This window comes from Sylvia atricapilla, chromosome 5 (assembly GCF_009819655.1).
Source record: "Sylvia atricapilla isolate bSylAtr1 chromosome 5, bSylAtr1.pri, whole genome shotgun sequence".
Classification (NCBI taxonomy): Eukaryota; Metazoa; Chordata; class Aves; order Passeriformes; family Sylviidae; genus Sylvia; species Sylvia atricapilla.
This window is the reverse complement of record NC_089144.1, coordinates 25,735,286-25,763,138: the sequence shown is the minus strand read 5'-3', so window position 1 is coordinate 25,763,138 and position 27,853 is coordinate 25,735,286. Positions and strand designations below refer to the sequence as shown.

Here is a 27,853-nt window from a genome sequence, read left to right as displayed (position 1 = left end):
CCAGACAAAGCAGCCTCACTGAACAGCAGGGTCATGCCCAGTGTTTTCTCTTGGTGTTTGATTAGCTCTAGGTTGCAAGCCATAGGAAATAAAAAAGCAGTAAATCTAATTCAGACATGCTCCACACTATTATAGCATTCCTTTGTAAAATTTATTTAATGCCTTATGCTTAAGTAATTCTGATGAAAAATGCCACTCAAATGCTTTGCCCCGAATAACAGTTCAGTGAAATTCTCAGTCATCTTACACAGTCCTCATTTGCAAAACCCAAAAACTTTTGTGCATGTGAGTGATCAGTAAGAGGCCTGTTGCTGTGACCTCCACTCTTTACAGGGTGGAAACAGCACATCTATTCTGCTATGCAGTTATATCCTGGAAGTTACATGATCTTATTGAAGTCAAAACCTTACATCTTTCAAACAGGGGTACCGCTGAAGCTCTAAGTCAAAATAATGAAATAAAAATTTGGAAAAATACATTAAACTATTGACAGATGCATTGCTTAGAGCATTGGCTAATTATGCTAGCAGAGTATCAACTGCAATGTCAGCACCAAAATACTGACTTAAGTTTTATATTGTTCCTTATGTTGTTATGTACCACACAGAATCTTAGGAAAAAAATTCCCAGAAAAATATGAAGCTTTAATGCAAAAGAAATTAAAGCAAGTAAATGGTGGGTTTAAGTACTACAGAGACATGAATCATTGCTTCTTCATATTCTGCTAAGAAGCAACAGCTGTACTTCATTTTAACTTGACGTGCTTCAGAACTCATATTCATATAGGTATTTAATGATCCAAACATAATGGTCCTGCATAGTTTAATTACTTATATGAAGGCTCAACTTCACGTGTAATACTTTAATAAAAGATGCTGCTGTGGAAACCTTGCTTTGGTTCTAACAAAGAATAAGCTCTTTAATAGTGAAAATTCTTTGGTGGAATTGGAGATTATTGACCATGGATCCTGAGCACAGTTGACAGTCAATGTTATTCCTTCTTGATAGACTCCTTGTTTCTTCTTCCTTCATGGTATAGCCAATACAAGGAGAACAGGTAGAGTGCAAGGCAGACCATCAAATCATAGTGGTAGAGTGTTGCAGCAAATAGAAGAAACAAGAAGAAATAAAATATTTTGAAAGCAATATGTTTTAAACCTGGAGACTCACTAGGTAACTCAAGTGCTTCACTCTTCTGGTTAGAAATATCTGCAGAATCAGAAGCGTGTTGGCTTTCCTTCTGTGAGTCATCAAGCCAGTTTAGTGTTTTCCTCTCAGGTATTAGATGGTCAGCTTGAGAGTCTGTTCCTCTGTTTTCTCTGGTAGACTTACTAATGAAAACCTCTGGCCTCCATGACTTCTTTTGCTGGAGCTCTGCTTGATGGAAAAATTGACCTGTATTCGGCCCTCTTCCTTCTCCAGAAATTGCTGTGTCTGAAGCAGAAGGTACTTCTTTTTCAACTTCAGGAGAGAAGCTTTTGTTAACACATCTGATTTCAGTTGTTAGATTTAAATTGTACCCTGACTCAGCAGCAACCCTGTCAATGACTTTGGATTCAAAGTATCTATATAGGTGCTCCATGCCTCCTTCCACAGTGGGCCCTTCTGAAAATGCCACTGAAGAGCTTTTATACTTGTAACTAGGCACGGTATTTGTACCAGAAGGTGGCATTTTTGTTTCAGCTTTAGAACATAAACAGGAAAGTGTATCACCATGGCTTTCTCCCCTGCAGAGCTCTTCTGCTTTCTCACGGTATCGATGCTCCTGAGTGCTCGGGGGACTTCTGGGTATGTCTGAACTTAAACCTTCCATATCTTTCTTTCCTACAGCAGAAGCCTTTACTGCTTCTCCTACAGGTAGAAGGTTGTCTGGTTGTGCTTTGGCACATTTTTCCCTGCTATTGCATCCAGACTTCATTTCTCCTTGCAGTGTTTCATGTACGCATGCATTATAAATACCTAAAACTGATTTCTTTTCAAATTCAGTGTCATATAATACACCCACTGTGTTGAGTTGACAAAGAGCATAATGTGAACCATCATTTCTCCCTTCACGTGTATCAAATGCTGTTTCCTTTTCCTCTGTGGGCCTGTCACTTAGTGCAGTCTCTCGAGGTAGCTTAGCAATTACTGCTTTTTCACTGCCAGGCATTTTTTCTGGAACACTTTCTGATGTTGTTTTAATTATATAAGCTGTACCTGCCTCTGTTTTCTCTGTAATACCCTGTTCACAGACAGAAGACTTTTCACAACTCTCTGCCTCCTGGCAGGTAAACAACTCCTTTGTGGAAGTCACAGTCTGAGGTTCCATGCTCCCCCTCACTCTCCACCTAACCTCACTCCCTGTTTCTCGCTGCCTCTCCTCTGCAACGTTTGCTTCACTTTCCCTTTCAATTGGTCTCTCTTCATTTGTGCTGTCTGGCCTCTCTCTGTCATTGAACCTCCTGAATCCTCTGTGTTCCTGAGTGTCCTCAGGTCGCCTTTCATCTGCTCTGGTGGCCCTGGGTGCCTGCTTGTTTTTCTCAGCTGCCAGAGGTGCTGGGTTCAGGGCCTTGGCATTGTGTTCCCTGTGTGACCTGAAAGGCTTGAAAGCTTCCTCCTCACCAATTGATGCCAAGTCTGCTACTTCAATGACTTTCTTCTGCTTCCCTAAATCAGTGTTCTTTTCTGACGTTTCACCAACTCCCTTTTTTTGTGCAGAATCCGTTGAGACACCAGGATGTGCAAAAGTGCTGGCATAAAAATCTCCTCTTAAATTTACCTGAACTTTGCTTTCAATCGTCTTGATTTTTCCTTCATTTTTGTCATCATCTGACAACAATGAATCCAAAGTTTGGTGAGGCATTTGTGGTGCCTGGTGCTCCAGAGCTGGATTAGCATTGCCATCCAGCGTCCTTGCTATGCATTCATTTAATTGCACGGATTCATCATGCTCCGGCAAAATGGTTTCTGGTCTCGTTTCACGGGCCTCTTTTGAGGTACCAGCAGCATCCTCATTGATGAATAACCTCTCCATCATCCTACTTCCTGAGGCACTATCTATTTCACCTTTTGAAATATCTGTGTGCCTCTTTCCTTGTCGGCTTGAGCCAGTAGCCATAATATTGATAGCCTCATTCTGCTCTGTCAGAGAAAAATGTTTTGCCAATAAAAGGCTTTCACTGGTATCAGTATGTTCCAAAGACTGCTCATAACTGTTTACTGAGCCAGCAGTGCCTTCCTTACCTGGTAGCTGATTATTATAATCTCTTACAGAATACTTAGCTTTATCTTTTAATTCTTCTCCTATCTCATGTGAAGAGTTTTCAGATGAGGAGCTGATAGGCACAGGGTGCAAGTCATTGCTTCTTTCTAAACTGGTTAGCTTTTTCACCAATCTTTCAGTTTCACTTAGAAAATTAATTGGTTCTGTTGTGTATAAATTCCTTTCATCTCTGGAGGAGGTACCTCTAGCTTCTGTGAAGTGCGGATTTAACTGAAACAATAGAATAGAAAAGAATGATCAAAAAGTGCTTTGCAAAAATATGCCAAATGAAGGAAGCAGGATTTCATTATGGAAAGTTTTGTTTTCAGTAACAAAGCTTTTATGGAAACATGTTCTAAACAATTTGCAAAATTTGCATTGCATGTATTTTTTAACATAGGTAATGAGCTTTATGGTGGTGCTGAAAGGAGCAGGAAATAAAATAGTGCTCAGAAGCCTCTCTCTTTATTCATGAGTTCAGTAAGCTGCTAGTGGATTTTATACAAATTAAATCTGAAGAGAATATTCCCTTAAAGGCAGGCTAATTTGTTCTCTATAAATTTGATTCTAGATTTGGAGAGAGGAAGCCGTGGGGCGAAGGAGAAGGATTGGTGCTTAAACGAGGGCATTGATACAGTATATCAGTGTCTGGTAATGTACAGTATTGTCCAGTAAAACAAAGACACATTTCACATTGACAAATACTGTAAGGATTATCTGTGGTTCATTTCTCTCAGGGACCCTTTTACAGGCTTCAAACCAGACTGGTTTTAGACAATCTGGTAAGACATGAGCTAGAAATGAGATTAGCAAAGTAAAAGGCCAGAAACTAATCATTCTCCCTCCTAGCTTCCAAATATCATATTGTATTATTCAGCTATGCCTGCTTGTCATTGCACTCTCTTCTCACTTTAGCAGAGTCACACTGATAGCACTAGCTGATCAATTAGAGGCTAGTTTCTTGGGCACCCCTTTATACATTTGCACTTGCTGCAGATACCCCCATTACAGTTTCTCTTATTAATATGTTTTCTGCAAAGCCTCTGCAAACTATTAATAGTAAAACGTCACTCAAAGAAAAGTGAGGGAGCTAATGTCTCTGCAAATTCTGTTTTAATGACCCTCTGCCAACCAGTGCTCAAGTGTATTTGAGTTCTTCGGTGATGCCAACTGTCAGGATTTAACAGTGAGATGCCTGTGTTTTTTTCCTCTCCTCATAACTGACATTTGCATGATCTCAATAATTATATGCAAATCTTACGATTTCCCCTTCTTCTCACATAAGGCTCATGTTACTTGTCAACTGCACAGCTGTCTTGTGAGCCAATGCCTGTGTGTTTCAAAGATTTGGTTGTATTTCCATGTATTATAAGCCTTCATTGTTTAATTCATTAAAGAGCACACAGTGCAAATTAACATCTAAATTATAGCTCCCCCTTCATTTATTGTACGGACAAGTCTGGCAATTGATAAACAAATGGTTATACTTGATCCTCTTTTTTGTAAAAGGGTGGACTGAGAACAACAAGGGATTTTAGAGGTCTTCCTTTCCACGTTTCACCATAAAGAAAAAAGAACCAAAATGTTGACTTTCAGGCAGTGAAAGGTCCAACAATAGGCAAAAAATTTTAAACTTTTTAAAGTAAAAGACAAAAAACAATTATATTAAAATGAGAGGATTTTTTTCTCTCTATCAACAAGAAAGAAAAGAATGGATCCCATCTTCCTCTCTTGTCTGATTCAGCATTCACATTTTCACAGGTGATAGCTATTATAATCTATGATTATGAATATGTGCACCCAAATGATATGAGCTGAGAACAGACACTGGGAATAATAGATTGCTGTATGTGTCTCATTTATTGCCATTTTTTTAATACTGAAAAATGCAAGGAAAACCACACACACACACATGCATGCACACAAATCCAAATAGATTGAATACTCACTGAGTGTGAAATTCGTTGTGAAAAAATATAATGTAAGATACTGATTTAGAAAAATCTGCTAATATAAATATATATACTTACTATGCTCATATAGTTAAAATTTCAAAAATCTCATAAGTAAAGAGTACTACAAATATAAAAATTTACAAATAGAAAGCATATATTTAAAAAATATTCCCACCCTAGAGACTAGGATGAGAGGGGTTTTTTTAAATATTACCCTTGTAATTCCTTAGAACTGTCTTTTAGAGCCTCTGGTAAAGAAATAAAAGGGAGAAGTCATTAATTTAAGACGAGAAAAAGTTAGTGCACTATACCAAAATCAAAGTACCTTCTATTGTTGAATCAGTTAGAGATTCAGAGTAAGTACAGACCAGGGCTTTACATTTGTAAATTAGTACATCAGTCAGCTCTGTTAAAAGGGGGCATTTCACCAGCTTTGAAGCGTAAATGGATTCAAATCATTTAATACTGTAGATATAATTGTATAACACTTACCAGCAACTCTAATTCTTTTTCATCATCTTTGTGATCACTCCGGTTGTTTTCTGCATTTTTCTCTTTCGCATTTTCATTTGCTAGCATGGTGTCTTTGTCTTCTGCTTGTGAATAAACAATCTCTGGGATGTTTGGGTCTGAAGAGTTAAAAAAACAGTTGAATAATTTCCATGAGGTTGGCTGTTACACTATTTTTAATTAACATATGCAGCAGTAAGGAAGAACTAATTAACCCGGGTGTTGTACCTGAAGGCCTTGAGTTATTCCATGTGCCATCATCAGACGTTGCCAATATTTCTTCTTTTCTGTTAAACAAAAAGAAACTTGTGTAATTCTGCAAAAATTATTGTTCTAATTCCCCTTAGACTCAAATATAAAGACTACTAGTTAATTACACAACATTTTGAATGCTGTTTGAAATTCTGAAACTAACAGCTACATAGAATGTAGCACTTTTTGAGTGACCTGATATTAAGGCTTGTCATAAGAAAAAATTGGCCAAGAAAATGGGAATATGTTGACCTCCAGATTACATTGCAAATCTGATGGGTTTTCTCAGGCCTTTTCTGAGAAAGCACAAAAAAGCGATTAGATGGGTCAGTGACAGGAGAGCATAATTTTGGGGTCAGGCAAGGGTCTGGAAGGGCATATGTGTTCAGGAGGCCAGGGCTCTCTCTTGCTTGTGTTTTTCAAATATTTGTATGTTTACAGAGACGGCTGGGAAAAGGCATCTTTGTTACCTGAAAGAAATCAAAAGACTCTCCCTGTATGTGTACGGTATAAATCCTATTGCTAAACTATGCCTGGCCAGCAGGAATGAATTCTGCTTCCCTCAGCCTGTGCAATTTTTTCTGTTGCTTTGCTGGCTGCAAAAATAAAGCTCAGGTTCAACACAAAAAGCACCTACAGAGAGATGCTGAGTGCCTGCAGTCCTCATCAATATCAATTGATATCAATCGAACTGCCAAGTCCTAGCAGTTTGAGCTGTTTGCTTATAGGAACCTAACCTTTAGTGGAAAAGGAAAAAAATGTTAAGAGAATGTCACTTATGTAAAATGTAAATTATTGTATCACTTCTAATGACTTCTCTATGAGGAGCAATTTTTTTTTTTCTTTAGGTTTTAATTTATGTGATTTTCAACCAGCCATCCACCTCTGTTTCTGAAAATTACATTCTAATTTTCAAATATTAATCTTTTCCCCTTCTATTTTCTCCTAGTGTCTTTCATTTGAATTGATATAACATTAACTCTGCCACCTAAATGCTTAATTCAGAAGGAGGATGCTAAATTTATACTCTATTAAAAGAACGTAGACATCTACTGTCACCAACTTTTTAAAAACCAGTCTTTATAGGGTTTGCCAGACTAAAGCAGACAGAAGCTCTTGCCATCTGACCTAGCATCTGATCTCTTACACTGGCCACTATCAGATACTTCAGGGGAAGATGTAGAGTTGTTGTAGGAAAATACTTTGAGTAATTTGCACAGCCCTCTTAAATTTCCTCTTGGCCATTTTTTTGATAGAAGCTGTCCTTGAAGCACAAGATTTAATGCTCTCTCAGCAATTCCTTTTCACCATTAATTGAAATAATGCTAAATATTCTTGCAATCTATTTGAATGCCATGTTGCTCTTGAATGCTGGTATGTGCATAACCTCTATGGGTTTTTCACTCTTCCACTCACACTGAGTTGTATTCTCCCTCGCCTGCAGTTGCTATAATATGCATTTCATTCTGAAAAGGTAGCAGATCCACCATTTTTTAAGTTGACCTGTGGAGGTTTTAAGGTAAATCATTAGTGCTTATTATTTATATATAGAGGTTTGGGGACAGTGGTTGGTTTTTTTTGTTGGCTGGGGGTTTTTTATTGTTCAAAGGCATAGCTTAGTGTTACATCTAGTTCCCAGTTTTATTCTGCCCTTCTGCATCTTTTTCACTCACCTGCTTTCATAAATCTAAACACTGTGTAGGTTGGGGTATAACCATGATACAGATGCATCAAAACATTTAGGTGCTATTAGGGTGTCTGCAAAAAGCCCAGATTAGGAGTCAAGACATGTATAACACATGAACAGAATCATCACCCCAAAATGGTGATCCCAAAACCACATGAGCCCAGCAGGAAACCTTCCACTGCTTTCCAGTGGGGAACAGAAGAGCATCCTAAAGTGTCTATATTTCTTTGAACATAGCTGACTACATTGACTACGTGACTATAGTGTTCAGCCATATGGATGACACAACTTTTGGAATGCAGGAATGGCACTATTTGCTGCTAGAAGGGTCTCTTGTCTACTTCTTAAAGGAACAAGGTTGACAATTTTTTTTCATTCAAGAAGCATTCCCAGAAGAAGGGAATCTGTTAATGCCTATACCTAGCCTAATATTCTACTGCTTGCTAGAGTTCACAGCAATTACTGTGGCGTCCAAGTAGCAGTGCTGTTTTCAGCTTCTATCACACCCTCATGTGATAAAAAACCCCACCACACATCATTCATGCAAAAAATACCCAGATTACCAGAATACAGAACATCTGGGGAAAAACTGCAGGGCAGATTTGCCTACTCCTAATGGAGTTGGATGTACAAGCAGGTTCCTTACTCTTTAGCTTAATTTTCATGACTTGGAAGCAAGGAGAAACTGAATTCTGCCTTGTTTCCCTTGTTTCCTATGCAGTGAATATTTTTTGTTTTGATTAAGAAAGTTTCAGTGTAAAAAATATAGACACAGTACTTGAATAAGGATGTTAAGGATGAGTTCCTATTTTACAAACCTTTCAATGTACAGGTATAGAGATGCTTCAAAATGGATAATTATGGGTGTGTGCCAGGATAGTGTAATCTTATCTGGCCTTATTGTTCTAACATCTATGTTCAGACAGTCTTGTATATTAGTGGTTGTTGTCAGTGGTGAGACACTCACTTCCAAAAGGAGATTCATTCCCTCTAACATGGGAATTGTAAGTAAGTTGGAGCAGCATATCCTTCAATGTTGCTTCTCTACCTCTGAAAGAGACTGACCATGAAGGGAACCTACATCTTTGGCCATTATCTAAAGCTGCATGACTCTCACTTTGTAAGTCTAAATTCAAACTGGAATGTAGTTATGGAGTTTTAGTGTCTGGGACTCTAACACTCAATGTATGTGTGATCTGAGCCCCTCAGCTTTACTTTTGCTGTGATTAAAGCTGGATTTTTCCATAACTTCTGTTCTAGTAGCATTGGGAGCCCTGGTCCAAAAGTTTCTTTTCGCAACAGCAACACAAGTAAAAAACAGCAATGATAACACAGGTTCACAGCTACACTGCAGGGCTTGTAGCATAATTTTTCCCTATTGAACTTAATTTTATAAAGATTTCTGGTTTATAGCCCATTATTTGTGCACACCTGCCCTGCAAATACCTGAGTGCAGAGAATGTCAATGTAATAGTTATTTTACTTCATTTTTAGATAAGAAATATCTGTCCTCATATAATTATTCTCTAGGGAAATTTAAAATCGGCTTAAATTGAGGGTATTGCTACTGCAATGTAGGATCACAAGGAGCATAAAATGATAGTAATTAAATCAATACTTCAATTGAAGAGATTATATTTTGAGGATACAGGTGCATATAACTACAGAAAAATCTCAAACCTATTTGTATATCCTAAGGACTGAAATACTTCCCAAAAGCCAATAAAAATTAGCCCCTTCATCAAACAGGGGCAATTAGAAGGTGTTTGTCTAGTTTGTAAGTTTTTTTTCTGTAAAGGTCCTAGCTCAAAATTCCATAACCAGATTTTTAAATTAGAATATTAATTAAGCTTTTATTTCAGAAATTAATTATTGCTCTTTGTTGTGAAGTGTGGTCTAAATTTGCCTACATGATGAGAGATACAACATTTGTATTCTGTTGAAAAGGATTTATCTTTATTTTTAAGTGATCCAGATATTCTGACAATGGAAACTAGAAAAAAATCCATTATGGCAGATTATTCAATTCCATTCCAGAATAAGTAGCCATAAGCCTGCAGAAGCTCTGCTGCTTTTTCTCATTTAACTGAATGGGGCAATGTATAAAGTACACTAGGAACTTATGAATTTCTACCAGCATAAAAACCCCAAAAATGTGCTCATATGATTCATACTTGATGAAACAATCATTCACTTGGATTGAGTTATGAAAATAAGTAAGGACTGAAGACATGTTATCATAGTAATTTTGCATTAGAAAATACAGATACGAAGTTCAGGGGCTAGTTAGTAGAACTGAGAGGACTGAAAATGTGATTGACATTATGTGGAGTTCAGAAGTTCCAAATGTGGAATCGGCAATCCAGAGAGGAAAGATTAAACCTGAATCCTAAGATGTGAAGAGTAGACAGAAAATGTCTAAGTGACAAGAAAGAAAAGAGCCAATAGACAATATTTCTTTCTCTTCATGAAGGGTTGGAATAAACTCAGACATGTCAAGGCTTTTGAACTACCCTTTTTAAGTTAAATAAGATTTTTTTAGAAGTGAGATGTCATCAAAATTTCAGATAATCTATATACAACCCCACAAACAAAAGACTTCTCATAAACTCTTCTCTAACATCATAGTGTTAGTGGTGGGACAGGTTCTTATAGGAAGAGAAATCTTGCAGGGCATAACTGATAGGAACTGCAATTTATTAAGTTTTATTATTTCATCCAGTCTGGGAGCAGAACTTGTTGTTTAAATTCGCTCCAGTTAAGAGAAGCAGATAATCTCCAACCCAAATATGAGAGACCCAACAGAGGAAAACACATATTGGTTTAAAACCTTTGCTATTCAGATATATTCAAGTGGTCCTATACTGTAATATCAGAAGAGTAGAAAAAATAGAAGCTGTATTTAGGAAAAAAGAAGAGAAATAGTGTAAAGGCAACTACAGGCCCAAGTGTCTTCAAAAAGTTTTCACAATAGACTTAAAACAAAAAATTAAAGAAGAAATACAGATAAATGGAAAATGGCATAAAAATGCCAGATTCACCTGATAATATCTGTCTTTGATAAGATTACTATATTTCCCTTGTCTAAAAATCAGTTATCTGGACTTCATTAAAGCATTTGTTGTGCAGCCACATGGGAAATTTATTAATTAAACGGGAGGAGAGGGAGATGAGCATCAGAGCTGGGCGGTGGGAGAGGGGCTCAGTGCCAAGCAGAGTCCCAGGAGCTGGGCTGTGGAGCTAGCAGGCGTCGCTGGGGAATTGGAGAGGACAAGTCATGCAATCAGACTTACTCAGTCATGTTATTACAGACCAAAGCACAAGAAGTCAAAGTTAAATTAAATCCGTGGCAGAGAGAAAGTTGGGAGACATCACCAACACAGAGGAGGATTAAAAGAAATCGGTGGCCTGGAGGATCAGAATAATAGATAAGGGATGAAATTCAAAATTATAAAGTGTTAGGTTATACATTTAGGGACCAGAAAGAGTTTCTGCCACAAAACTAGGCCTCAGAACTTGGAAGAAAAGGTGAACAAGAAAAATCATAGGGTCTTTTTTGCTAGAAACCATTTCCAAGGCAGTAGTGTGAGATGAGATACACATTGTGATATAAAGGCAAACCAAGTTCAGCAGTAATGTCTCAGGGAAGGTAGTCCCAGTTATGAAAGATTTCCAAGAAATATTCACATTGTGGCACCAGGCACCAATAAGAACTCCTCTAGAACATTTGTCTACAAGGTCCAAGAAAGATTGATTCAAACTGAAGCATGTTCAGAAGAGGACTAGAGCAAGACTGAAAGGATGAAAAATCTATATTAACCAAGGAGACAGACTGAGTAGTTCTATTTTCAGCATAACAAAATAAAGTCTGAGAGGAGGAATAAATTCCCTCTATTGATATAGCATATGGGGTAAATACTCAAAAGACATAAAAGCATCAATGTAAAGAGTTCACAAAAACATTTGTTGTGAAAACAAAAGAAGATCTGCAAGCATTAGAAAAGTATATCCTGGAGTTCATCAGTGCAAGTATCAGACACAAGAAACTTGTGACCTTCTTGGTCTCAGTATGGAAACAAGAATATATTTTCTGAACTAGATTATACAACACATTTCCCAAGAGAATAAACTCTGTGATCCCATAGTCGCAATCCAGCCCTAATTCAAATGCTCCTGTGTAGCTACATGCCCTGAAAGTTATGCTTGCAGGAGTTTTCTCTGTGGAAGAGGAGGTGCTTTGGTCTGGGCTGAAATAGGTTTGGGACTACAGCCAGCATTAACTAACTTCTTCACAATGGGTGGGGTTTATCACAGCTTGCAAGGATTTTGATTAACACACCAATATTTGCCTAAAGTTGTGTCTGTATGTTTGTATAACTCACGGTACCATTAACTTTGTTCTGTGTCATATCCACTTATGCTAGGTCTTACTATCTAAATCATATAATATTTATTTTTAAAATTGTGAAAAAAGGCTAAAATTGTTGGATTACAGAGTATGGAAAGATGAAAATGTACCTGAAAAGCTCTGAAATTAATGCAACCTGATCAATTTTGTACCATCTCATATTTAAAAGATAACATGGGATAATATAATTTAGTCTCAAATTCAGATATGCCTGAGGTTGTTAAAGTATTCAGAGAATGTATTTCTCAAATATTTAGTTAAAAGATGAAAAAGAGAAAAAATTCTTAACTTTATTTTATTTGAAAATAGTCTTAGGTTTTGTGGATTCTTTCATGCTTCTGATTTTTACTGCAGATTCAAAATAAAAAAATAAATGGAAAAAAAAATTAAAAATTCTACCCTGAAGGTAGACTTGAATGTATTGAAGTTGACGTGAAGCTAAAATGTCCTCATGAAAAGAGCTGGCAAGACTGAAGTTGCTAACCAAACCATAGTTATATTTTAATTTCAGGACAGATTTCTAAGATGAAAAGTAACCTCATACAGCAGCAGCCCTCAATATAAAGAGTGCTTTTGGATCTAGTGCCAAAAATAGCCAGCCTTGCTGAAGAATGATGCCACTGGGATGTAAACAACATGTGAGATCCCTGAAATGAAGTAGTTACATGTGTCTGTAGTGTTTTACTGAGAAGCAGAAGAGCAAAAAAGTAAATTAGTGCAGTTAAGTACTCATGTTTGAGCTGTCACTGGAGCCAAACAGGCAATTCTGCACAGAACTGTAACCCCACAGAGCTGGAAAAGGGAATATGGGGAGGGAATGGCAGGCAGCTTAGTTTGGTTATTTTTGTATCATTAGCAGCAGATGTAATTTCAGAAGTAGAGAAGGAAATACCTACATTTAAACAAGAAACAACAAAAATTATTTTAAAATGTTTATGTGCACATCAAAAGCAGAAAACCTGCAAGATGTCTTGAAGACCTGGACAAGAAACTAGAGAAAGGGTTTTCCACGTGTAATTCTAAAATTCAGTAGTATTGTATGCAGTATCATTTGAAATCCACAAACATGTCACAAGAATGAATTTCTTAGGAAGAAGGAATTTTGGAAAGGATTAAGGAAGATTTTGTATGTGCAAAGCTCTAAGCAGAGCTTTAAAATTCTATTCAATTGTTTGTAAGGCTCAGAAGAAAAAGATTTCAAGATATTTTTTACTAACATAATGCCCAAAACACTTGTCTTGCTTTAAAATATTGCTCTATTTGTATTGGTCCTAAAATATCATTTAGAGAGGGAAAAAATGTTTCTGAAAGCAATGCACACTGTAAGAAAAATGCAAGAAGGGAAAAAACCTTGGCACTACTAAAAACCCCCCAAAACAAAACCAAAAAGCAAATCATAAATCAAAGCAAAACATAAGCTTCATTCTGTTTCAGTAGCCATCAAAGATCCTGATGGGGGACCTTCGAAGTGTAGACTTTGGCTTTTTTGATGGTGTCTCCATAGTTAATTTTAGTCTATCTCACTGACTGAATATATGAACTAAATATTTAATGAGTAAAGACAAACTCATTCCTTGCCTCCATATTGCTCAGTTCAAAACTCACTACAGGGACAAGTTTTTCTACTGATTTAAATTGATATCTGTGTTCTCAGAATTTGAAGTTATAATTTAAGCATACCATCACTCCACAATTTATTATCACATGCAGTTGTTAGTCTCAAGCCCTGGTGCTTCCAGGGAATTCCCAGCTGAGCCCAGGAAGAGGAGGTACAGCCCTGGCTTGAGGCCACCTTTGTGCTCCTGGGGCCTTTTTCCTCACTGTGCTGCAGCACCATGATGTGGTGTGGAGATGACAAGGAGGCTGAGAGTTACCTGTCTGTGCACTGGCATAAGGGGGCAAATATATTATTTCTCCTCTGGAAAAATTCTAACATGGAGGACTGACTGCCTCACCAGTGATCTGTGCTTGACCTCCTATTTCAGGACTCCTGAAAACTGGGAAGCCAAAAAACATTTGCAGCAGAGACATAAGAAGTGAGACATGTCTATGTGCCACCTGTGTGTTATAAACCCAGGCGCAGAGGCTCCAGGGCCCAGCAGTGCCTGGCAGTGCTGGCCTCACTGGAGCAAACCAGACGGTGGGCAACGGGATCTGGCCTCCTCCAGAGTTCTACCTGTAAGTTGTATCTCTCCAAGCTTTGAGCTCCCTGGGTCTATAGAAAAGAAAGAGCCTTGATAAAGATAAGGAGCAAAATCACTGTTATTGCCAGACCTGGTGCTTCTTATTTGTTTACCTGCATATTTCATCTAAATGAAGGCAGAATATTGTTTATACGAACAGTATGCTTTCATTTGGAATTGACACTAATGAATGCAAGGCCCTTTCCCCCTCTTGTTTGTACCATCAAATTAATTAGCTCTATTGTGACATCAGTATTTTTCTCAAGTAGTTCAAGGCTTGAGCCTTTCTTTTTCTAAAGGGCATCTTCAGTGCCCTTTATCAACCATAAGAATCATGCATCACTTGTATTTTTCATAACTAATGCTGTTTATTATAAAAACTGATTGTGATGTGAAGATTGTTATACTGTGTGGCAAATTGCCCAAACAATTACAGTAAATGCATGAGCCATAAACTGTACTGCCAAGGACACTGGTAGGTTAGCTCCTATAAAAGAAACAATTAGAGTCTGAGGTGAAAATAATAGAGATGAGATGACAGTTATTGAAAAGGCAGAACATCCAGTTTAATGCTGTAAATATAGGTTTGTAGATTACACTGATGGTTTTAAAGTGTTCATGACTTATTGAATGGAATAGAATATTCCATACTTTAGAATGGGGTCATAATTATTATTTCCTTTTAATTGTGATGTCTGATGCATTTGTGAGCAGTTGTTGAGAACATCTTCACATTATACTGATTCTATTTCTAAACTATCATCCTGCTTCAAGGGTTGGAGGGTTTTTTATTATTTTACTTTCTTCGCATTTTGTTGTTCAGGGTCTGTTCGGAACAAAGTATTTTCTCTTGAGGAACGTGGAGTGCTTAGAGGGTTACAGCAATAATTATTTCAGTTTCAGCCTACACACTTCACTGCTTTAAATCATCATTAGAAGTTTTCATCCCTCAGCAACTCCTGCTGAGACAGTCTTAAACTCCAAGAAACAATTAGATAGGAATAGCTAATCTTTATACTAACTTGTATATAAAGGTATTGATGAGAATTTGCCAGAAATTAAGGGAATTTTTTTCTTAGAAATCATCTAAATACAGAAAAAGGTTATTGCTATGATTGCTGAAGAATTTCCATAATTCAAACTAGATTTGGAGTATATGAAGACTAGGATGTATAAAAAAAAGATGTGCAGGAGGATGTGTTGCAATAAACTGTGGTATATATAAAGAAAATGAAAGAAAATTGACATTACTGCCTGAGAATATTAAACAGTTATTAAACAGTCCTCTTTTTTTTTTTAGTAAGGACAAGACATAAGCTTAAAAAAAAATTAAATAAAATTCTAATATTAGACCCTAGGGAGAGAACTAAACAACTGGACACAGGATTATGGCTGTCCAAGAAGGCAGAGGTACTGGGCACATAAAATCAGAGCAGGGAAGGGTCTTCTCAGGGTTTAGAGGAGAGGATAAAGTGAGCAGCAGAGCAAAGACAGCAACCAGTAAAGGGCAGTCAGTGTGAGCAGCCTGTGTGAGTCCTGACTACCAAACCCATTAGTCAGGGGAAGCTGGAAAAAGCTCTAAAGTGGCTCTGAAAGCAAGTTGCAAGGAAACCAAGTATTCATCTAAAACACTTTTCAGGGAAATGCTCTAGATCGTTTTCAGGCTTTTATATAAGGTTATAAAAGGATGGTCTTAATATGAGGTAGGGGTGTCAGAGCTGTGTTGGAATTTGATAGAGCTGCACTGAAGTTCGGGGATGTGTTGGGGAGCAGAGCTGGGGAGGTGGCTGCATCCTCAGGCTGAAACAACTGCCTCTTTCCAAAACTCAAGGCAGAGTCCTGGGAACTGGACCTTAAGTATACCAGAAGCCAACAGCCGCACTAATTAGAGACAGACCAAGCTTGCACAGAGCAGTTTGAGGGCAATGTGGAGAATTGCTGTCCATGCTGACAACAAAACAGAAGACAACTGAAGCTCAGCCAGCACCATCCCTCACTTCTGTGCTCCTAATGGACACTCCTGAATTTTGACTTCTCAGGTGGCTTTACCTGAAATATGGCAAATTCCCACCTAAAACATTTTGGCTTCAAATGATCCCTCCTTGTGGAGATGTCATGTTACACATGCCTGAACCATTACAGCGTTATTATATGTCCTGGCAGTATCACAGCCTGTTTAATCAATTACTTTCTTTTGGGAGGTATTTAAAAAATAGAAGCATAACAGAAAAAATAATTTAATGTAAACAATGTAGGAAATAATAATTTAAAATTATGTTAGATTCAAAACTGACAGAAACCACAAAGGAAAAGTTTCAGAAGAAAAAACTGCAGACAAAATCAACATCTATAAATGAAAAGCTGTGTGAATACTAGGCAGAAAGAACTGAATAATATTTTTAAGTATGGCTATTATAACTGATCCCATTAAAATGAAGCTGTATGTAAAATAGGAGCCCCGAATATGAATCTAGGCAAGATTGATTTTCTTATATGACCTTCAACTACCAGCAGTATTACAGAAGCCTCAACCTAGTTCTTAGCAAATAGGTGTCACCCAACAAATGGGACTGACACTAATTAGCTTCCTTGTTGATAGCCAGGAAACAGAGGACAGAGGCAGGAGAGGGCCTGGTGCACTCATTATCGAGCAGCAGGTGAGGGCTTTTGCTGGCTGGCATGGCAAAGGAGGCTGGCACTGTGGCTGCTGTTTGGAAACTACCCCAGGAATTGAAGACTTCACTTCCAGGAGAGTCGGTCACGTAACTTCACACGCATTTTGAATGAAAACAGAGCCACAAAGAACCTTTACTTAAATATTTGAAATTTGAAGAAGACAATATAAACCTGTGGTATTTCTCCACCTTGAGGAAAGACCCCTTAGTTTTTCTCTTCTCACCTAAGAAAACGGGCTTTTACCAGAAGAGGAGAGAAGGCAAGCCAGAAAAGAGACAATTAAGGACTGTCAGTAACTTCTACACAAGGAGAAATTAGAAAAGAAGTTTGGAAAGTGAAGTTGAAATAGATGCTCAGAATATGCAATATATGGTATTATGATTAATAGTATCAAGGGGTACAATTGATCAAGAGAGCAGCTGTAAGGGAATTTAAGCATTTTTTCTGCAAGGATAATTCCCAGTAGGATTTAGACAATGTTTGTAATAAATCTATTTTTATTAAGATTATTGGATTGGTGTTATCCAGGGATTATATTTTCCAATTACTAATATTTTCATTTTTCTGTCTTAGTTTATGATTGAAGCAGGGACATGGGTGGCACAGAACAAAATGCATTGGCCTGACTTGGGATGAGAATAATCATTGCCTCAAAGCAAACAAAGTCCCAAGAAATTAGTCTTTATTTTCTAGCTCATTAAAAAAGACCTTGAGTTTTAATAGAAAAACATTCATACTTTTTTTTTTTTTTAAATATAGATGTATATCTGTCCATTTGAAGATTTTAGTGCCATCCAGTCTGAACCAATAGCCCAACACCAGTTTGGTGCCAGGCTCAAACCTTTCATATAACGCTGTCTGTCCCCAAATCTCATGACTATAGGTATGAAGCCTGCAGAGGAGCCCATTGCATAGTAAGTTAGTTATACCTCAAATTAAGCTATAGCAATTATAAACAGGAACACTGCCATTTTTTTTTCAGATCCTTTCATAGCTCTGTCATGATGGTTGTACCTTATTGTGATATCCATGTAACAATGTACAGAAGTGTTACACCACTGTTTTAGATGCAGATTGGTCAAAAAATTCATTGACTCCTTTCAAATAGGCTAAGTATTTCATAAACAGAGAACCTCTTTCAAAAAGATTCTCCAGGGTAGTGTTAAAAAGTCTATTGAGAGATCCATTGTGAATTAGTAATGCAGGACTTTTCTATTTGGATATCTATCTCCAGCGCCAAGCTGTTGAAGAAGAGGAAAAGGTGAGTGAGCAGTCAAGTTTTCTGAGGGCTAGGCTTGGCCTAATGTCAGAGGACATGCTTCATAGGTCACTATTTTGTCTGGAAGAGGCATGATCAAATATCAAAATGGTTTTGTAGAAAGGGGCTGGGGGTAGTTCCCTTTGTTCTTCTCTTGCTCCTTTTTCCCCCTGTGTTAAAATATCGGAGGAGAAAAACTTTCAAGATGCGCCTATTTTGGATAAATCTGAGAGGAGGAAAACATTAACCTATGTTGCCTCTGGTCTTTTGCTGAATCTCACATGGGAAAAATAGAAAAGGAGCAACTCTTCCTGGCACGTCAGAAGAGAGTATTTTCCGGGAGGCTGCCTACAGTGTGTTGAGGCACGTATACAAGATGGTGCTAAGTGCCTTAGATAGACTGTAGAGAGATAGATGGCAGTCAGGTGAGACTATGACACAAATACCTCTCCTGCGGAGGAGAACAGAAAGCATGACCATAAAAAAAACACCCTTAGACAGTTGTCCTTAAGAGATGGCAACTATGGTCTAAATCTTGGGAAGCAACTGTAAATTCAGTAAGTATCTCAAAAGGATGAAAATACCAGGTGTTATCATGAAAAGAGACTTTTCTAACCTTTTTTTTTTTTTTTTTTTTCATTTTTCACATGCTTACTGCCACACAGCAAGAAGGCAGCTGTGTCATTGGTATCAATATTTCTTCCGAGAAGACATGGAAAAAACTGAGGAGACACTGGTTCAGGTTTACTAGGGTAGCTGAGGAGACTGAAAAGCTCCCCAACCCTCCACCATAACATGAAATGTTTCAGTCTAGCATATTTATCACCCAGCATTTATAAATGTTATTGCAGGGACAACAATTGTGCATCGTAACAAAAGGTAAATGTCAATCCACTTGGTGCACCTAAGTGCAAGGTAAGAAAAACTTGCCAGCTTTGCTTGGCTCACATTCATTTGTGTAGCCCAGTGCCCTTTAGGACTACAGTTAGTAACCAGCAGTAATAAATCTTCAGGTTTAGTGTTAGAGTATCAGCTGGTTTCACGAATCAGGAGGAGAGTGGAAAACCAAGCCCCCTATTATGTTTTGGCATGTCAACTAATACTTCTTGTGTGTGTCACTGAAGGTCTAGGGATCAAATAGCCACTTCTAACATTCTCCCACGGTGTTTAAAAGGTCTTACCCTCTCCTTTGCCCTAAAGGCAGGGACTTCATTTAACTTTCAAAGTATTTATTCGGACCATTTTTTTCCACCTTTTTTAGATGAGAAGATACTCCAGATTTTATATTAAAAATACCATGGGCAACTCTTTCTCTGGACCTACACTGCAGCTTCAATTTCATTGCTACAATTTGCTTCATTTTCAGAGTTGCAATGCTGGGACTGGATCACAGCTTAAAGTTCATAATCAGAATAAACAGCTCAAATGACACTGGTAGTCATTGCAATGATTAAACATGACTCCAGCGCTCTCAGCTAATGTTGCGCTAACTTTAAACATCTTTTTAAGACTAACATTTAGCAAAGTCAAGGTGAATGTAATGGAAAAATTTTTTTCCAACTGAACATTTATGAACTATAGTACCTGAATGGTGGACAGGAGAGAGTATTGAAATTGTCATTTACAGCCTGGTTCAATTTGCAAAATAGATATCTTCCTAAACAAAAGGATCATTGAACATAGAGGAGTTAATTTAGCAATGTACTTCTATTTTTCCAAAGGTCCTTAACCAGAAACTTGAAAAAGCATCTGGTCCTGTAAATATTAACATTCAAGGATAGTTTTACACATGAAGAATTCTACAAAGTTTAGTTAGACTCCTGATGTTCATTAAATTATTTATTGTGCCTATTGCAGGAGCAAGCCTGTTGCTGAATTAAAAAGTTCTATGAGTCAGTCATAATAGTGTTACAGTATTGGCATATAAGTTGATGAAATTGTAGTAACTGAAAAAAAATCTTACAAGCGTAAAGCCAAGCAATGCATGTATAATTGTAATATATGTCAACAGCCGTACTTATCATGGCTGAGAAATTACATCCAGACCACAGAGCAATTGTTTTATATGATTTCATGCAAACAACTGAAAAAGCTTTGTAGCAACCAATATTTCTCACATAACAGAACACAAATTTCTGTTCTGTAGCATTAGTGAGGGCAGTTTTTATATGAATGAGAAACTGATACTAATAAATTCCAGTGTAAAGACTATGCTAGGGTTGCCAGTACAGCAACATGTTATTTTCATGCATTGTTCCCTTAAATTTTAGAAGCTTCTTTTAATATTTTTAGAGCAATAAATGGATGGCAGATGAGTGGCACAGTTTACAACCACCAAAAGCAAAAATGTGTCAGGTTTTCAGCTTTCAGGGTACTCTTCAATTAGGAGACCACGAGAACAGGAAGAATGTCTCTATTTGTCACTGCATGCCATTCTCATCCACATCTTCCACCTCTTAACACTTCTGTGATAGCATTCAAAGACTTAAGCCATTAATATCTAATAAATAATATCTAATTAATAAGCCATTAATATCTAATAAATATCTAATACCTAAATATCTATCTTTAAGGTCTTTAATAAGTTTCATATTTCAAATAGTATACATGCCCAGATTTCAAAATATTATGATTAAACAGACAGAAAAAAACCACTGAGCATACTTTCTGGCCAAGTAAGATTGTTCTCTATAGAATATTTTTCAAGTGGTTTATATTAGCTTATTTAAAATTACTTTGGAGAGTAAGGCTGCAGCAATGTCCTCAAATGATAACCCTAGAGTTGCTGTTAGGAAGCATTTCTAATGCTAAGTAAAATTCAGTTTCACAGCTTGCTTTTATCCCACTTGTTTGAATAATATATTTTAGAGCACCTTATATAATTATCCTGTGTCCCTGGTACTTGGTGCCAGTCCCACCTAATTCTACAACTGAGAAAGACTGGCAATAACCAAGAAGCAAGAGAAGGTCTAGGAATACTAAGTCACATTAAACACAGAGAGCGGAGTGCTCCTCTTAGCTGGCTCCCTGTGAATGGATAGCTTCTCTAGCAGCTGCTCTCCTGGTAAAAACAGTGACTGCAGTCACTTCCTATTAATAGCAATAAACTTTAGTCAAATCCTAAATCTGTATGCTGATCAAGATGTAACTCATGACTTAAAATGCCAGAACCAACCTTGAGATTAAATAGAGGTACACAAAGAAGATAAGTGTTTTAACACCTTTCTTGCTCTTCTTTTCCCTTCCTGATTGTGGTGACACACAATCAAAAGAACAAGGATTAAAAGGGAATATAATTTAAATGCCATATTTTAAATGGACCAGATAGGAATGCTACAGTTGTTCCTCATAGCAAAGTGCATGACAGACTATTTCCAAATATCTTGTGATAAGCCTTGGAATTTTCTTTTTAATCACATCATGAACCTGTGAGAAAGGCCAAGAGGAGCTGAGGCAAAACTGTTTCTCAGCACAATCTAGGCACTGGTCTGCCATCTGCCTGGGAAGACTGACCACAGTGTAGTCCTGCCAAGCAGCGTCTTCAGCAACTTACTTCTTTGCCTCCCATCAGAAAGGAGATGATGAGCAGCTGAAGAAGGAAAGGCACTCATGCACAGAAGAAAATTTCTCACTGACAATTGCTTAGACACCATTTAGTATATATACTGTCCAATTTGGCATTGGCAGCCCACAGACATGGGTTTTAATCTCTTCTTTCTCATTGTGTTGTACATAGAGCAGCTCTTGTAAGAGCCATTGCTCTATTCTGTGCTGTGTTTTAAAGTGCCATCATGGAGGGAAGGAAATTGATGCACTATTACTCAAAAAAAAAAAAAAAAAGGTACAGTTTAGCAATTACAAAAAGAAAAAAGCATAGGATCAATGTCAGTGGATCACAGTGATACACTTGTAGATCAGTTCAGATTGATATATTTGTGGGCTCAGGGAGCTAAGGGAGGATAACTCTAACAGATGTGACAAAAATACTGGCCTTCTCCTTCCTTGTCTCCTTCTGTAAAACAATTCTCATGTTTATCAGCCGTTTTCCTGGTGCTGTTGCTTTTGCTCTCGACAGATGGGAAACCAAGGCCAAGCACAGAAATGGGATGTAGCATCCCCAGTGGACAGGGGACATGGCTACCACAACTCTATCTCTGCACCTTTCAGCAAGATCTGCAGCAGTCTGCCTCATGCAACACCCAACCTGTTCCTGTCTGATCAGACCAATGCAGGAGCCTAGTGTCCATAATAAAATCATGTAGTCTAAATCTGAGGACTGGGAAGAATTCATATCCAGAATTATTAGCCATATCCCAAAAGCATAAGAAAAGATAAAAAGAGTGGAACTGATGCAATTAATTTACATTTTTCTGACCTTTATATATATCTGTAAAAATATTTTAATGCATATAAATTTATATAAATAGGATGGAAATTAGGCCTGTTTATTGGTAGAAGCTCTTTCATTTCCAGTGAGTCCTAATATTTTAGGAGTCAATTTTTCTCCTGAAGTATATTTATGACTATGTACAAGGTAAGCAAAGACTTTCATATAGACCCAAGCATAAATTAATTAATTTAAACATCATATTCTCAAACTGTATTTTGTCCCTGTGCATCCTTTGAAGACTTTTGAAAACCATAAAATTGTTAAAGTTTATGAGGAAATAATTTTAGGCTGTTGAAATACAGCTAGAACCTATCTATTTCATAAATACTTCATGAAATTTTAAGAGAAGACTATTTGTTCATACCTAGACATGGATGCAAAAGCAAATGAAAAATAAAATGAAGAGGCAAACTTTTAAGTGATGTGGTTCCAAATATGCAAATATAGACAGTTTTCAGCATTATTTATTTGATGTAGTTTTGCATTTTGCTATAATTTTTTTTTAGGTTGGTTTTTTTAAGCAACTTTTGGGGGTTAAGTTAATTTTTAAATTTATTTATTTATTAATAATGGTGTCAGAAATCAGCCTATTGTCCTCATTCACTCATCTTAGTCCTGGATCATGTTCTTAAGCATAACTTGAAATAGTCATTGTGTTTCCCCAGTAATTTCTTCTGAAAATGAATATTATTCCTTTCACTTAACCAACACAACTAATCCTTTCTAATGACATTTAATGAGCAACACAAGTATGCCCTACAGTGGATCAGACTCTCTGCTTAAAAAATATAATCCTTTCATGTCTTATTTTTTAACTGCAGAGGTAAATTGCACATTTTAAGAAAAAGTATAAATATCTCAGAGCCAAGAGTTTAAAAAAAAATTAAAATGTTGTTACAAGTTTCTAAATTTGAAAGGCCTAAATGAGTGTCCTTTAAAATTATCCTTCTATTCTATAAAAAATTGCTATAAAGGTTGCCATAAAAAACCTTTAATTTAAGATATCCAACTCATGGGTATGGATAGCAATATTCCCTACCTGTCACTTTATTGTGAGAATCATAGATAAAATCGCTTTTACTTCAATCTATTCACAATGCTGCAACTCCAAGGACAAGCTAGCTATGTTTGAGGAACCTCCCCACTCTGCTAAATGTCCTATAACCACCCAGCATAGCATATATAAATGCTGCAGAGTTTATTACCCAAACTAAAAGTAAGAGGAGGGAGAGGGACGAGCTGGTGGAGGGAGGAGAGCTGATAAATGGGCAGCACTGATCACTGTGAGATGAAGGAGTAACAGCACACTGGCAGCCTCACTTTGCCAGTTTTGGGGGGTTTGTTTTTCTCATGCTTTTTTTGAGATATCAAAGCAAAGGAATTTTAATGAGGGTCTGAAGGAGAATAATGAGGTACTTTTGCAGATGTCTGCAGGGTGTTCCTCCTCACTCAAAGGGGCAACATGTATAAAGACACTTTGAAAAACAAGTGAGCAATGGAAGTTGGCATCTTAGTTATTTTGAAACAAAAGGCTCGGATGCTGACCTCATTTACACTGACAAATCTGTGACTCTTGTGAAGTCAAAGAAGTCCCTGCAGCATAAAATTAGTCCTGGATTACATACTGCTAGAACTGCCTTTCAGAAGCCTTGGTGACCACTGTAACAATATTCCAAAGAAACTTTCAGCTCATTTTTGCATTTATTGTAAGGTCTCTGTACACTTCTCTGCCACTAAAGAGAGTCTTGAAAGTGGCTGCTTCTTAACTGTTTAACAGAAGTGTGTAGTAGATCCTAATGTGGACAAGAATCTGACCATTTTGATTTAAATATTTTTAAACACACATGTGTATATGTGTCTATATGAACTAATACGCACATAAATGTATACACACATACATACATATATTTGTATGTATAACCGCATGCACACATCTGCATTCCTCGACAGTCTGACATAGAGGGAGACAACTTTATAGTTTGATTAGAAAAAAAAGTAATTTTATATTGAGAAGAAGACATGTTATCTCCTTTTCCTTTTTTAAAACAGCTATCTGTCTGACTTACACATAAATCATTTTGTATATCCATGTAAAGGAGTACCCCCCAGAAGGAAGGCTTCTACAACTTTTTCTAGCACTATGCATGCCATGACAAACTTTAGGAATTAAACACGTAGGAGTCATTTGACTTTAGATGCCGAAATTTTCATTTTATGGCACCTAACGGTACCTAAATTTTCAGGTTATTCCTGAAATCATCTGGAAGCCCAGGGCTCACTAAACTGAGACTCTGGTCTCCGTGTCCATCATCTGTTCCTCATGAGGTACCTGAGCTGAGGCTGGAGTCATACTGCCTGCACATGCCTATGGTGTTTGATATCACAGCCCTTCTGCAGGCTATATCAGGCTGTCTTACTTATCCAGAATAGGTCATGTGACACTCCTTAAAACACAGAAATTATATATAAAACCAGACACAAATGTCAGGAATTGACCACAGGACATGCAAAAAGCATTGTTGCCTCTGCTCTGACATGGAAGTATCATCATGAGGGTTCCAGAGTTGGCCCAAGGGACACTTGCCAGGAGAGCTTTGAGGACAGGTTCTGAACCAGGCCTTGGGCTAGCCTTGGGGTGCTTCCTACCCTGTGGTGCTGGTACAAGCAATAAGACATATTGTGCACTTCTCCTCACAGGGCTAATGTGTGATTAGGCCTGGCAAAAGTTCCCAGCACAGCAAGTCTGGGTTTGGAAATGAAGGTTCTGCAGAGAGAAGCTCTGACTGTCTCTCTCTTCCTTAAGCTCCCACCACTGCTGCAGTTCTGTTCCCCCTTCCCCACCACTTTAGTCCAGTGGAAGAGCACCAGCAAAATCAAACAGCACTGTCTTATTTGGAAAAAATATAGGAACTAAAACCCCAGCATAAATTCAAAAACCCAACATTAACTTAGTTCTGGCATCTAAGTATTGCAAAGGACATTACAGGTAAAGTGCAGATTTAATTCTGCAGAAGTCCAACTAATTTATAGTAAATTTGGAGAGCAAAATAATTGAGGATTAGATTTTCGCATGCAACATTGTTTTGTTAACAGAAAAAATATAGTTAAAACCAGTAGGAAACCAGAAGTTACTATTCCTAATTGTCTCTCTTTATATGCAATTAAAGTATAAGTTAACAACTGCCACTTTATAATTAACCTATTACCTGTCTATATTTAATCAGAACAATATATAGAAGATAAATTCTCTATTTTTTTCTTTAATATATTACCATTCTGCCTTATAAAACATACTTCGTTTCACCATTTGTGAAACAGAAGCATGAACCAATGGCAGGGAAAAGGAATTATAGCCGTAATATACAACTTGCAGAATAGCCCAACCACTTGCAGACAAGTTTGTACCAGCTATTTTAATTGCTGGATTCTTCCCTTAGTTATCCATTTCTGCTTCATGAACCACCACTGTCATTTCTGATTTAATAATTGAATGTAGAGAAAGAACCATTAAATAAATTGTGTGAAAACCCAGCTTTTGTTTTGCTTTTAAATTTCTGTTCACTTACAAAAGAAGTGATTGTGAATTACTTTAACTGTACAGCTACCTGAGTCTGGAACAAAGGTCCCAATTATGTCAGCTCAGTTTATATCCTACAGATATCAGAATTGGTACACAGTGCATAGAGGGTTTATAGACCCTCACATTACTTTTCAAATGAATGACAAACATAAAATTATGATCCAAACTGATCTCTATGCAGATAACTAATGGCTGATATATACAAACACTTTACTGAAAACAAGTCTTGGTCTAATTTCTCATTTAGAAAACAAGTTAAGATAGAAGAAAATAACATGGGCAGTCTTTACTTGAGTAAGCATACATAGTAAGTCAGATTTAGCCAGCTACATTCTAAATTTCCAAGAATTAAGGTGTGACCTCACCTGCTTTGTGTTGTCTTTAAGCAGCCTTTTAGACTGTAACCTTTGAGATCTGTAGCCTCTTTCTGGAGTTTATTATCCACCTTTGGCACAGTTTCTTTCTTGTGACAAATCAGTGTGTAATTTTTGTCATCATTGTTTGCCCAGAAGGTACCAACTGATGTCTCGTAGCGTATACAGAATTCCACTTTAATTCCATCTTTCTGGAAAGGAGGCGCCAAAGAAATCTTAAAGCAAAACTGATCTGTTTCACTACCACAAGAATTAGGCATGAATTCTGCGAGGATGTCATAATAACTGAGCCAGTTATTCAAAGTCATTCGAACATACACCTGTTTTTCAAAGGATACATTGAGGACTCGAATAATGCCATTCATGCAGGTAATCCCAGGCAGGAGCACGACTGACTCCAACATTACTTTCTGCTCTCGCACTTTTTGTAAGAGTTCTTCTTGAGAAGCAGGTAATGTAAACTGCTGGGAGAAAAAAAATTCATCCTGAGGGAAAACTTCATCTTGTATATAGTTTTCTTGTCCTGTATTAGGAAATTCCCAGATATCAAACTCTTTAACAGACACAAGATCAAACCCAAATGCATCAGCAAATGAAACTTTTCTTGAGATGTTGGTGGGAGTATCTGCCTCTTCTTCCTCTGAAGTTGAAGAATTTCGTCTTCGAGGACGTGGGGAGAAACGAAGTTTAATGTCAATATTAACATCTTCTTCCTCTGAAGTGGAATCACTTCCAGTGGGGACTTGTAATAAGTTACCCCTGTTAACCTGACTAGGTCCTCCAAAAGACTCCATTGGGCTCTCTGATATAAACTGAAAGAGAACTGTACAACTAGTAGCAGCTGCTATTTGAGATACCATGATTTAAAACAAGGATTAATGTTACAGTTGACATTGTAAAAGGGAGTCAGGTCTATTAATAGACACTGTGGTGTGCGAGCTATGTTGGCCTTTCTCCATCTGACAGTATTAGATGTTACAATTTCAGTGATACATTTCAAATATTGTATCCTCTATTTTATGTGGCTCTATGTGCTAAGAAGAAGAACAGCATTTAAAAACTGTCTACTTTGAGTAGACAGAGCTACTGTTAAATTGCACAGAGCTATTTTAAGATTATCAACTTATGTTGCACAAAAAAATCATCATATTGCAGGAAGGAGAAACTATTCATCTCTGGATGTATACTTCATCATGTAAATACTGCTAAAATATTCCTATATATATGTTCAAGGCCATTTTTGCAATATTTCTAGATATAAAATGCAATATTGCATTCTGCTTCAGTTTATACCATGCTGACTCAGTGAGCCAGATACTAGGACTATGCCAGCTTC

The 27,853-nt window shown here is 37.3% G+C and overlaps 1 protein-coding gene across 1 annotated transcript; it reads right to left on the bottom strand.

Moving 5' to 3' along the window:
* On the bottom strand, window positions 1–27,364 carry PPP1R3A (protein phosphatase 1 regulatory subunit 3A). Its single transcript, XM_066318998.1, has 4 exons — window positions 26,509–27,364; window positions 5,938–5,996; window positions 5,692–5,828; window positions 1–3,475 (listed from the first exon to the last, which is right to left on the bottom strand). Exons 1-4 carry the CDS (start codon window positions 27,309–27,311, stop codon window positions 992–994), a joined length of 3,483 nt encoding a protein of 1,160 aa, XP_066175095.1. The 5' UTR covers window positions 27,312–27,364; the 3' UTR covers window positions 1–991.
* Between the last annotated feature and the right edge of the window lie 489 nt (window positions 27,365–27,853).